The 12,410-nt window shown below is 40.9% G+C and overlaps 1 protein-coding gene across 1 annotated transcript in view; it reads right to left on the minus strand.

Moving 5' to 3' along the window:
* Positions 1 to 12,410, minus strand: part of mthfd1l (methylenetetrahydrofolate dehydrogenase (NADP+ dependent) 1 like) — a 37,874-nt gene that overhangs the window by 4,858 nt on the left and 20,606 nt on the right. Inside the window, exons 21-26 of the mRNA XM_069687032.1 lie at positions 7,619 to 7,758; positions 6,129 to 6,170; positions 3,707 to 3,810; positions 3,343 to 3,520; positions 2,371 to 2,478; positions 2,090 to 2,242 (exon numbers count right to left, since the gene is read on the minus strand). Coding sequence (XP_069543133.1) covers positions 2,090 to 2,242; positions 2,371 to 2,478; positions 3,343 to 3,520; positions 3,707 to 3,810; positions 6,129 to 6,170; positions 7,619 to 7,758 — 725 coding nt within the window. The remainder of the gene's footprint in view (positions 1 to 2,089; positions 2,243 to 2,370; positions 2,479 to 3,342; positions 3,521 to 3,706; positions 3,811 to 6,128; positions 6,171 to 7,618; positions 7,759 to 12,410) is intronic.

Consider the following 12,410-nt stretch of genomic DNA (forward strand, 5'->3'; position numbering starts at 1 on the left):
GATGCACACGTCTCACCATCCTAAATAACAAAGTAGAGCTGCACTAAAGTAAAATCTCTCATCATCCTCACCATGACCCCACAGTGTCACTTCTCCGATCAAATTAAACGGATGCCTTACAAATGAAACAGATTCTGACAAACACTCTTGTGTAAAAGAACGATAAGACTCAAAGCTTCCAAACTCATTCAAAATATTAAAAAGCAGCTTTAAACTAGTTGGATTCACAAACATGAGCTACTTTGCCTCACAGATTTTTGGGTGTAAAGTATCAGGCTGCACATTTAAATATCAAAAGATGCTAAAATGTGAAGACGAACTGTCAAGGTTTGTGAAAGCAACAAAGGATGCGCTGTTCTGCTGGCCCTCCTCTCCAGCCTGAGAACGAGCTGGCACTCGCAAAAACACACAACACTCCGCGGCTAAAGTTGGAAACTCCACTCGGCCAAATAAGTCCCTCTATTATGCACAAACACAATGCGTCTTTGTGAGGGGAAACCCTTGGGGAGACAATGTAGCTGGATTTTCACCCCCTACTGATTCTGGAGGAGAGTCTCGGTCAATAACAGAACAGTTGCTACAGAAGAGGATTTGGAGATTATGAAATTCAATTCATTGTAATCACTATTGTGTTATTGAAGATTAATGGAGCATTATGAGGAGATAAATATTGAAATGACAGTGAATGTAAGAGTAAATGTTTGACCAGATGGATGCTCCTCATGTTGGGCTGAATTCTCATTTAAAGATGTATTTGTGTTATTGGCAGTGAGATGAATGTAAGAAACATGCATGTAAAAGAGGAATAACATTGATTAGATCTAAGAGCTAGTTTTGCTTCTCTAAGGGAGCACTTTGAACTTCACATTGACAGGTTGTAAACATGATCAGCACCCACACATAACAGACAATTATATTCATACAATAGCTGGATGATGTAAAGGAACAGATGTTCAAATTCTGCTACTGTATTTCTTATGCTTTGGTTTGTCAATCTCTGCATCACTTTTACTGTAACTGAATAAAGTTGAAGAAAAGGTCAGTTTCAAAGATGACCAAAGTTAGCCATCAGAAATGAAGGTCTGCTGTCATCTTGTGTGCTTTCCTTCATAGATTATATCTTACCCCTTTATTTAACCAACTTCAACTTGTTAGACACCAAACAGCTGTGTCCGTGAGGAATAGGAGGAGGAGGGGGGTCTCTATAAATCTCAGTTTTTGGTTTAGTGGCACAGAGGCAGCTCTAACGGGATATGAACCCCACAGAGATCTATTGTTCTGTGTGTGACCCCTCCCTCACATATCTGAAGAATGACATCAGCCCCTTCCTGATTCTTCACCCTGTAAAGACCCCTGACCACCACCCCCCTCCTCTCACACTCACGCCCTCATCGCCTCAGGAGTTCTGTTGTGGAGATCTTTACACTCTATGTGGTCATGTGTGATCATGCAAATATCCTGAAAAGTGGAAAACACTCTTTCTCCTTCAATGTTTAATTTAACTGTATTTCTTTAAATGTATAAGATGATACTGGAATTTCTGTCTGAATTCTGGTGGGCATCTATATCTACTTCTTTTGCTTTTTATAACTTCAAACATTCAATCCATGGATCAGTTAGGCAGACAGACGCTGAGCCCAAGAGTTCAAAGAGCAATGTGGAGACTCCCTTTGGGTTAGGAGTCACAGTTCAAGGGTTGTCAACATGCCAGTGGCTCCGCGGGCCACAGCAGATCAAAGGCAATTTTGGGAGACTGGACAGACGCCACGACAAGACGCTGCCATGCCTTCCCAGCATGCCCGGTGTTTGACACCTCTGCCTCAGCCTATCAAAGCCCTGCCCTCGGGGCACGCTGGTGAAACAGCAGGAGGCAAAACGCTCAGGAAGCTACTTCCTTCCTGCCCCGGCCCATCATCAAGCACGAGGCTCCAGCCAGCCCAGCTCAGCTCTAACCAGCTCAGTTATACTGCTGGAAGGAAAAGCAGCAGAAAGGTCCCGTATATAGTTCTGTGATTGTTAGCTTCAAGCCACAGTGACTGAAGTTAGCATTAGCCTGCTGCCCAAACTGATTCAGAATACAGGTACGTACCGTTCCCACAAGTGGGTAGATGAAGCCAGCACCGATGCTGGCACGTACATCCCTGATTGGTAGAACAAATCCAGTAGGCACACCCTTCTTGTCAGGCATGTGGGACAGGGACAGGTGAGTCTTGGCCATGCAGATGGGCAAAGAACCATAACCCTGGTATTAAGAAAAACAGACAGTTCATATCAGAGAGAAAGTGAGACACAATAAGAGACAGTGAAAGAGGATGAGCTGCATGAGTCCTGTCAGTGTGTCACTTGTTTTTGCAGCAGCAGTGATCTCACCTGTTGATTGTAGTAATCTATCTTGGCCTCGGCCTCTGGAGACAGCTCGATGTCATCAGCTCCATACACTCTCTGGGCGATTGTGCGGATCTTCTCCACTATCGGCATCTGTGGGAAAGACACATGAGCGTTCCAGTCAAAGGGAATTAGATTTAATGAATACACATCCGCATGATGTCAGGGTTACTAAGAGCTACACAAAGACAATAAATCATTCAACATGCTGTTTGCTTTATACTAGATACTGCTTCCCTTGTTCTCCTCCACTTTCTCTGCAGCAGAAAATGGACCATTACTACTTCTGTTTGTACTATCGCCAATCTTCACATAACAGTTTCCTCTTCCCCCTGAGACGTGATGCCCCCACGCCCACTGAAGTCCCCTATAGCTCTGCTGTGATCTGTCATCTAACCAACTGCTTTGCTGACTCCTTCTTTTCAGACAGGCTGCTCACACAGACTGTTTTTGGCCTCTTCATATTTTACGTTACCCTGCCCCCTCGCTCCACAAATACTCCTATACTGGGGTTGTCTGTCCTACCCCCGTCCTCCTTCCCTTTACTACCCCTCCTAAATGTCACTGTGATCTTGTGATGATTTGAAGAATGAATACTGGACTTACCAATTAGATCATTTCACTGGATTTGCGTACTCAACTGTGTACACATGAGTGTACTATAAAAAGTGCACGCTAACACACACGTCAGCGTAACAAGATAAGTTAATGTAAGTCACAACTCTCCCAAACTCCCTAACTCAAACCAGTTGATGTTTTTATACCTCCACATTCTCTGGCTACAGTCCAAAAGAAAACATCATCCTTCAATGTCAAGAAAAATGTACCAAAAATCCAAACCAGACACAAGTTATGATTCCAGGTATTTCTGTGTGTTAAAGCATGTTTGGAGAGGATATTTAATTATGATCAACTGAGAAACACACAACATGCAGATTCTTGAGCATCTTCTCTCACCTGTATGTCGTAGAGGAACTGGAAGTTGCTGGGTCTACCGGCAGCCTCGTTCACAGCCTGAGCGAGCTCTGTGGAACCTCGCCCGCCCTGCGCCCAGTGGTGACACGGCACAGCGTCAGATGCTCCGACCTCTTTTGCTAATTGACACACAAGGTCAATCTCTGCCTGGGTGTCTGTCCTAAAGGATCACAAAGCGATATGTTGTTAGCGTTGCTTGGTAGATAGGACAACAAATTGCTTGTTCAGGGACAAATTAAAGGCTACAGCAGAGTGTGTGGACTTCCCCATTACTACTCTTTAATCTATCAATTTACTGAATACGTTTATGTTGCGTTTTTAAGAATGAGTAGGTCTGTGTTCTTACTTGAAGACATTGAGCGCCACCACTACTGGTACCCCAAACAGGTGTGCTATTTGGATCTGCTTCCTGAGGTTGCTACGGCAACCGCCTTCAACAAGACTCAGATTCTGGAGGAGAAAAGACAAAAATTAGCACAAGGTCAGAAATGTGTTACTGTAACTCAATTAACACTAACAAACTCAATCATCCACAAAAATCTACATCAGCTACAAAGACCAGATGTTTGAGGATTTCCTCCACCTAAAAATACCATCTTAAGTATTGACACTGAATATAGCAAAAAACAAAAATATGAAAAACAGTAATCTGGATAGCTGTCTGTTCGTTGAACACGTTGAACATGTAAACAAAGGCAGCGTGCTTGGGTCGTTTAGTACCGGGCCGTGAAACCCAATAGGTGCCTGTGACATTCCAAACATACACGGAGTCAGAATCGTCACATGGGCTGTGCGAAGTCTGCAACCGCACAGGACATTGTGCCTGCAGCAACACTTCAGCTGGAAAACTGCAGACCTGGCAACCCTGGCTTCGCATCCCATGATGTGATATGAAACTTTGTTTGATCATGAAGCCTGATGCCCCTCTACAGCTGTGTTATCAGTGAAATATATGAACTACACAGCATATGGACAGCATGACAGACAAAGTTTATACTTTAACTGATCGCGGAAATACAGACAGATCGCAACGCTATAGATGTAGGCTACAGAGCCTCAACACACACACATATCTGTGTCATATCTGCTCCTCTCCTAACTTTTATCTCCTCCCTGCACTCGAGACGCATTTTATTCTTTATAAAGGCTGTGCATGGAAATACGGGAGCGATCGGGGCAGGGCATGAAAAACACTCACAGATCGGTGTCATCACTGTGCTGCATGATTATAAACTGCTCACTGCTGGAACACATTGTTATAAATTCCGCTAAGCTGCTTGTAGATCACACTCTGGATCATATGTCTCTGACCCACGCCGTCTCTCCCTCTAGTCGGATCGTCGCGTATTAACACACAGATGCTAACCCCAGCTTGGTATGTGATGCAACACTGAGGATCATTTTTAATTTCATTGACTGCACAATGGGGCAATGATTTTTGCTTCATTGCCAAATAATTTGCAGAGATACAATTCAAAGTGTAAGACAGGAAGTCTGAGAATCAGGAAAGCTTACTTTATATCCTTTCACCCATTTAGCTGGCGTTTTATAAACAAGCACTGCGCCATGTTAACAATGAGTTTTACTTCTTTGATATGGTATATTGTCAACATTTTGAGTGATTATACTTTGTCAGGTATTGTATTATAGCATATAGGGGATTTTCCCTACTGTGGAAAAACCCCAATTAATTAAAACTGGTAGTATCCTGCTGTGTGCAGTTATTCATTCATCATTCTCACTTTGTATACTAAAAGCAAACTGACAGCATATTGCGCAGCTACTCCAAGTTTGACCAGTGAGTGTGTTTATGTATGCGAGTGCGTGTGTGTGTGCAGCCCTGGGCTCAGAGCAGTAAGGCCATACAGGTCTATAAATTCATTTCCCTGGTTCTGTTTTTCCCAGTGCTTCTGGTTCTCATTAGGCTTCACAATCAACTTATACGACTTCATTATTTACTCAGCTGAAGGGCCGGTGCTTCCAGCCAGATATGAACGTGCACAAGCGCACACATACACACACATCAGCAGAATCCCACCTACACTTTGCTATGGCCCAAATACCCGGAAACCACATGCAAAGGTTCTATTTGTGCTGTTAATCAAATAAGTGCTCTTAACCATGTTAGTGGGCGAAGTATTTATGCATAGAGGTGGGGAATTTAATGTCCGTGAGAATACAGCTGGAGGCCTGAGGCAGATATGTTGAATAGAGCCTGATACTTCCTTTATTGGATCACACATAAAGCTCTATAAATGTGTCAAATGATTTCTCATTTCCAGAGATTTTCATACCACACACACCTGGTCTTAAGACAAACCTGCGCTGCAGTAAGTCATCTTAATGCCTCTCAGATTTATTCCGCCGCTCTACATGTTCACAGGAGGTCAGGAGCGTAGGAGGCCCTGAGGGCATGCTGGGAATGTCGAGGGCCACAAAGCTACATTAAGAGGATGCCTTGCACCTCCCGTAATTATGCATGGCTGCCATGTCAGTTCACCCAACAACACAACACACAGACACACCCCCTAATAGCCTCATGTTAATGACCATGTTGTTTTATAATTGAACTCTTGCACTGGACCAATGAGTTTAAACAGCATTCATTATCGAGAAAGATCCTGACCTTTACAACTAAATGCAATGAAACAGGCTCAGCAGATTATTTAACTTGATTAGTAATGAACAACCAAAGAATTGTTCCACATTTCTGTCACAGAGGCGAAGTTTTTTGTAAACTTTTTATGCATTTTTTTCATATCTCATACCTCATCAATGTACTCCCTGGGAAGAGGTGCACCCGCTGACACCTGAAAGCACAAAAAAAACACATAATCATTATTATATCAGATTCAAAAATGCAATGATACATTTTTTTGTAATGCAGAAATGTTGTTTTTCGCATTGTTCCTCTTTTTAACGCCCACCCCGCCAAGCTAACACTGACAACATCACAGTTACCGCTGCGCTAGCGTACTAACCGCAGGTTACCTTTGCACTAGCATGGTAAATGCCGGTTAGCTTTGCGCTAGCATGCTAACCGCTAGTTAGCTTGTCCTACCCGATTTGAGGCACCTTCCTGTCCAACAAAAAGAAGGCCAACCCTGCATCGCTCTTTCGCCATGTTTTTCATGGAGGAATACACAAACATCCACAGCTTGAGATATCACAAAAGCTGCCCTGAAATCTTTTAAAGCTTTTACTTGATGTTTACTATAGGATCATTCGTCAGTGAACCACGCAGGCCCGATTCACAAAGCATTATTAGGGAAAAAAATCTTCTTAAGTGCAATTTTCTTCGTAACTTTAGTATTACGAAAAAAGTTGAGAAAAATGTATATTACTGATTCCTAACTTTCTAATGTTTCTTCATAAGAAAAAACTTAATACATGAGATTCTTGAAAGCAAAGTTCTTAAAGTTTCTTCACAACTTTAAGATGACCCTACATACGTCTTAAAACTGTGACAGTGAAAAGTAAGCCTCTACATTAATTCAATTAATCAGATTTTAGACAATAAATTCACTGAATTTTTAGTTTTACTAGGTTCACTTACAATAGCATTTAGTTACATGTATTTAGAATGTTAGCATGTCACTATTTTTTTTGGTGTACATCTCATATCAATAAAAGTTAAGCTAGCAAATGTGACAGTTAACATTTTGGTCCTTTATAGTCAATAATGACACGCCTAATTTACATACATCTCATCTAAGAAGACGTAAGTAAGAAAATAAAGAAGATTGTACGAAATAAGACTGTTCTCAAGAAAATAATAGTGATTTGCACATAAGAACATTTTTAGGTGTTTTATCTTAAGAAGTTTTATCTTAAGAATATGTTTGTGAATCCGGCCACAGGACAGTATCCAGGCACAAAATCGGGTAGTTCTGCAAAGTTAGTGAATCTATTAGTGCCACACACAGAGTTACATAATAGTCCATAAAAATAGAAAAGAAACCTTTACCAACCTTGTGAACTTGTGATTGTATAAACTTGTTAAAAAGCAGAGGGGCCTTTTTTCATGAAATAGAACACTCCTCATTATGTTGGCAAATAAAGACGTATGCCATAACAGTGTCCCATGCTAGCTCAGGTTCTTGGAAAACATCTATGCCGTAGATTATTCAACTGTATTAGATCAGATAAAATTGGAATAAAATTCCAATAATATGGGAATGGAACAAAAAGAAAAAGTTGTTTTGATCAAGTCAAACACATGACATAGTTGTTTGTTGCCTGTGTAAAGAGAGCTTACATTTGGGCCACCGCCGTGCATCTTTAACGCTCGAACTGTTGCAACCAACACCACCACATTGGGTCTCAGACCTGAAGCACGGCATTTGATGTTGAAGAACTTCTCCATCCCGATGTCTGCTCCAAAACCAGCTTCTGTCACTGTGACAAAAGAGAGAAGGTTTCTATGAATCACAAGAAAACACAACAACACATTTCCAAAATTCTGATATCTGACAATAATATAGTAAGTGCATGTTCAGATTCTGGTTAACATACTAACAAAGAGTGATCAAGCAGTGTTATTATCACCTAGAAACTTTAAATACAGTATGAGACCTAAATCTGACGTTTGTAAAGAATCATGGGAGTCCGACAGTCGTTTCTGCCTGCATACTGTATTGAGGAACAGTTTGAATGTGAGGGCTCTCAAAGAGACAGAGGGCCTCTGATATGGACTGCCCTACACACAGGCCTCTTGAACGGGATCCAAACAAAGCAAATATTCCACCTGGAATGACGGCCGTGTTAAGATAAGGTTTCCTGTTACTTGCTGTGAGTATGTGTGTGGCACCATTGTACTAAAACACTTCCTGGTGGACCAAAGCTATATTTTTAGAGGAAGAGTGTGGATGATTTCACACCTGAATTTTTTAGTGAGGTTTTAACAACTTCCATTATTCATTTGATTTAGTGCTTTGGGTTAAGTCCGGTCAAAACACTGCAGTTTGAACTCTGGAAGGGAAAAAGATAACTGCACCAACAGCACCAGTAAAGGTGGGCTTCCATGTGTGCTTAGAACTCTACTCTGGTGCTTTTTGTTTGTTTTAAACCTCAACTAAATAAAATGCATGAGACATTAGTTATTACAAAGAGAGTCCAGTTTGAGTAACATGTATTACGAGTGTTTTGTAACCCCCAGAGACGACCAATAAAGCCTTCAAACTATAGGAATAAATTCTGTTTGGATTTTCTCCCACAAGTCCATGTAATGTAGATGTCTCTAGACTAGTCTGTCCACATGCTGATGACTCGTGGTTCATTTGAAACAGCTGAACCATGACCAAATGACTCCAATACTCGAGCACTTGTTCAGGTGAGTCAAACGAAGGCTTGTTTAATGATGATTTGCTAATAAGAGCTAAGACTAAAAGTGAAAGGCTGAAACAGCACTTAATGCACCAATGCTGATTAAAAATCAAAAAGTAAAACGTTTTAAGTAAATTTCATTACTTAACAGTGATAAAAACAAAAAAACATTGTCCAACATTTTTGATGTTTAAGTGGTAATCACTAAGATCTCAGTTTCATTCTCTTTGGAGGCACCTATGGCGATAAATGGTAATTGCGGGAGCACACTTCCCAGAAATCCAGACAGTGTGACGTCCCGATTTTCCTTGCTGACGGTCGCTTTCCTTTTTAGACTGTTTGCCTTCATCTGAGCGTCCAATTTGTTCCTTTTTCTTTGGATTTTCACATATTTTTGACGTTGTATCTGTAGTCAACGATCTTTTCTTTGTTTGTTCAGCCATAGTAGATTACTGATTACTCGCAACACTTGGAGAGAATGGAAAAGCAGCCGCTTAGCTCCGCCTACCCTCTCTGACAGACCAACCACTGCTGGCTGATGGAAAACGCGTCACTAACTGGGCGCCGCTTGTGGCTTTTTCAGCGAATGACGTCAAAGACACCCAGTCTGTAATACTGCAAATGCAAAGGCTTTCATCAGTGGGCCATAGGCTCAATCACCACCGTGTGTCATTTGGTGATAGATAGTGACTTAACAGACATTTATTAAAATGAAAATCTTGGAGATTATTACTTGAACGCTAAAATAAAATAATGTTAGTGATTGAGAAGACGAGGGTCATTTTAAAAGAAAACAGAGTTATTCAATAACAGTTAAATCGACAAGGAAATTCGGAGTACAGTTACCTAAGAATTTGACCATCTTAAGGGAGAAAAAGTGAACATTTTCTCTGCTTCAAAAGCAAAGGTTTAAAAATGTTATTTATCTAATAAAGTTCTATTGTTTTATATTGAGAGAACCAGTTGCTCGATATATCTATGGAGCAGGCAAAAGCTTTACTAGTTCTGAACATCTTTCTTCAACACAGTCCAGCACAACTGTTTCCAAACCAGCTGCATTCACCTTCTGTCTGTGTAATCTGTGTGCGGGCCGCCTGTGTGTAGGACACGATGACCAACAGCTAACCCTAAATACATTTAATTTAATTGAAAGGATAATAATGACAAACATGACAAGGAAGCACGCTTGGAAACAAATGAAATTAAGGGGATAAATCATGTGTATGTCTTTAAAATGTGTGTGTGGTCACAGTTTTTATCTATACAGTAAATGCACATTTTATAGAGTGCAGTAAAGCTGTCAAGCACAGAGGGATGATTTGTATCAATTCCTTAAGGATTGAAAATCTATTATATTAGTAATTCGAAGGAAAAACATAATATTTTTAATTAAATAAATACGTTTCTCCAACAGTTAAGATGCTAAACTGAATGTAGCTTTCGACCCTGGCGTCGGCTCTAGAGAGAAAACAAGTACTTCCATGAAGAAATGCATCCCTCTTCTCTGTGCGGTTTTATACATTACGTGTGATTTATTTCACCAGAGACGCAAGAAAGGAAGGAGAGAAGAGAGGCAGAAAGAGGGAAAAGAATTGGAAGAGAGAAAGGGTGGTAAATTAAATAAGAGAGACAAGAGAACTCTGTTGGGGGAGAAAAAGGAAAAAAGGATGATTTTATTACTATGACTGAGCAGTTTCTGGGAATATAAATAAGAATACTGACGTAAAGCCGAAATTGTGGTTTTGGGGGGGTCCTAACTAAATCATCTCCATCGTTACAAGTCCCTCTGATTGAAGAGCAACAAATAAAGCCTGAGGGATGAGCACAAGAATGTAATTCGACTGCATCTGGCCACAGACTGCTAGCAGAGTGTTGTGTGTCTCCTCAGCGCCACGCGAGAGCTTTGGCTCTGAATACTTAACAAGCCTGCCAATGAATATCGCATTCTTTGAGTTCAGGATTTGAGGATATTTCTCCCGCAAACTGAGCACAGCAGGACTATAAAACACATGCGCAATAAATCACAGCAAGGAAACAAAGACAACGAGTGCATGACAGGGTTTCCACTGTGACATTACACCGAGCAGGAGATTGACCCCAGAGGATGTCATTTAGGAAACACTTGCAAACTTCCTGTTCTGTGCGACAACCTTGAACTGAGCAGAGAGCAGGAGGGGAGAGGAGGTCCATGTGGTGTAACTACCAGCTCAAGCTTTGGTATCAATACCAGTGCCAATAAAAACACCAACAATAAGAGAGGAAAGTAGGTTAGAGCAACATGAGCATCTACTTCCTGTTGGGAGTTTTCCACAATAAGATATGTAGTCACAGTAGGGCTGCAACTAATGATTATACAAATGCACATGTAAACAGAAATCTAGGAGAGAGAATTTTAAGACAGTTTGACTGAATTATATAAAATTAACAAATAAATTACATTTAAGTTTGTGCCTTTTAAAACCCACTTAAGTATGTTATAGAAACCAAAATTAAGTTAAAGCAGGAACTGATGTTTTACAAGTGTCCTTTAACATGTTGAACATATCATCATCTCATTTCGCTAACAGCCTGAATGATTTGTTGCTTTAGTTCAGGGGCGGCTTTGCGGTGTGGGAAATGTTACAGTAAGTCAGGATCCAGGGGTTATCTGTTTTCAATACCCCAGACGGTTAATGATACAGAAATCCCTCACATCTGGCATGTGGAATTCACCCCCCCGCCTGCCTGCCTGCACCCCCCCTCCGAGAGCAGCATCTCTCCATTTTAGCTCCAGATTCCAAAGTGACTTACAGAACCCACAATGATACAGAGCCCGACGAAGCACGGCCATGAGTTTGTTCATACACACCCACATAGTCTTCACTGAGTTCACAAGGAGTTCATGTACTTCCTCTGCCACATGAGAGCGGCTTTTAGAGATAATTAAACTGAACTGTATATTACTTAGAGACACTTTGGTGTGGTTACAGCAGGGTCAAAGACTGACAGAAGAATTCAGCTTTATTACAGTTTTTTTCATTGTCTCTTCACTCCTGTAATAACAGTGCACTCATCAAGTTGATTGCTGACATCTGGAAACAAAGGTTATATTTTTCTCATATAGACTTTTCCATATTGTCATTCAGCTATTTTGGTGTCCTACCTTTAAATGGTTTTTAAGGAGTGATTGAGTTAGATAAATAAAATGTTTACGACATAAAGGTTTTAAACCTTCATTTACTGATTTTTAGGGGCACTTGGATGCGACAGAAACAAGTTGTAAACACAATATTTACATATTAGAACCTTACAAAGCCAAAATTTGTTCGCATACAATTACTAAACTACAGCTGAAGAGAGACAGGAAATATGGGGAGAAGAGAGTGGGGGATGACGTGCAGCAAAGGGCCGAGGGCGGGAGTCGAGCCTGCGGCCGCTGCGTCGTGGACTGTAACATCTGTATATGGGCTATGGACTATATTTGTAAAATAATCCCAATATAACTTAAAGTTTGGTAGCAGAATATCTTATTTTTTTGTTAGTACCAAGCACACGTCTAAACGATTCTCGATTAGCAGACAGTGGTGGCTAAGTGTCAGATTAAATCACTACTATCACTTTCATTTCGTTGTTTTGCTTGTACTCTTGAGAAGAACTGCAGAGTTAAGAGATCATTCTCTGTGGGTTTGTCACTGTGTGTGACCACTTTCACATAACACAGTCATTTGATTAATCGTTAATATCAA

This window comes from Semicossyphus pulcher, unplaced genomic scaffold (assembly GCF_022749685.1).
Source record: "Semicossyphus pulcher isolate SPU_LCO1_2020_fin unplaced genomic scaffold, fSemPul1.0.p SCAF_11, whole genome shotgun sequence".
Classification (NCBI taxonomy): Eukaryota; Metazoa; Chordata; class Actinopteri; order Labriformes; family Labridae; genus Semicossyphus; species Semicossyphus pulcher.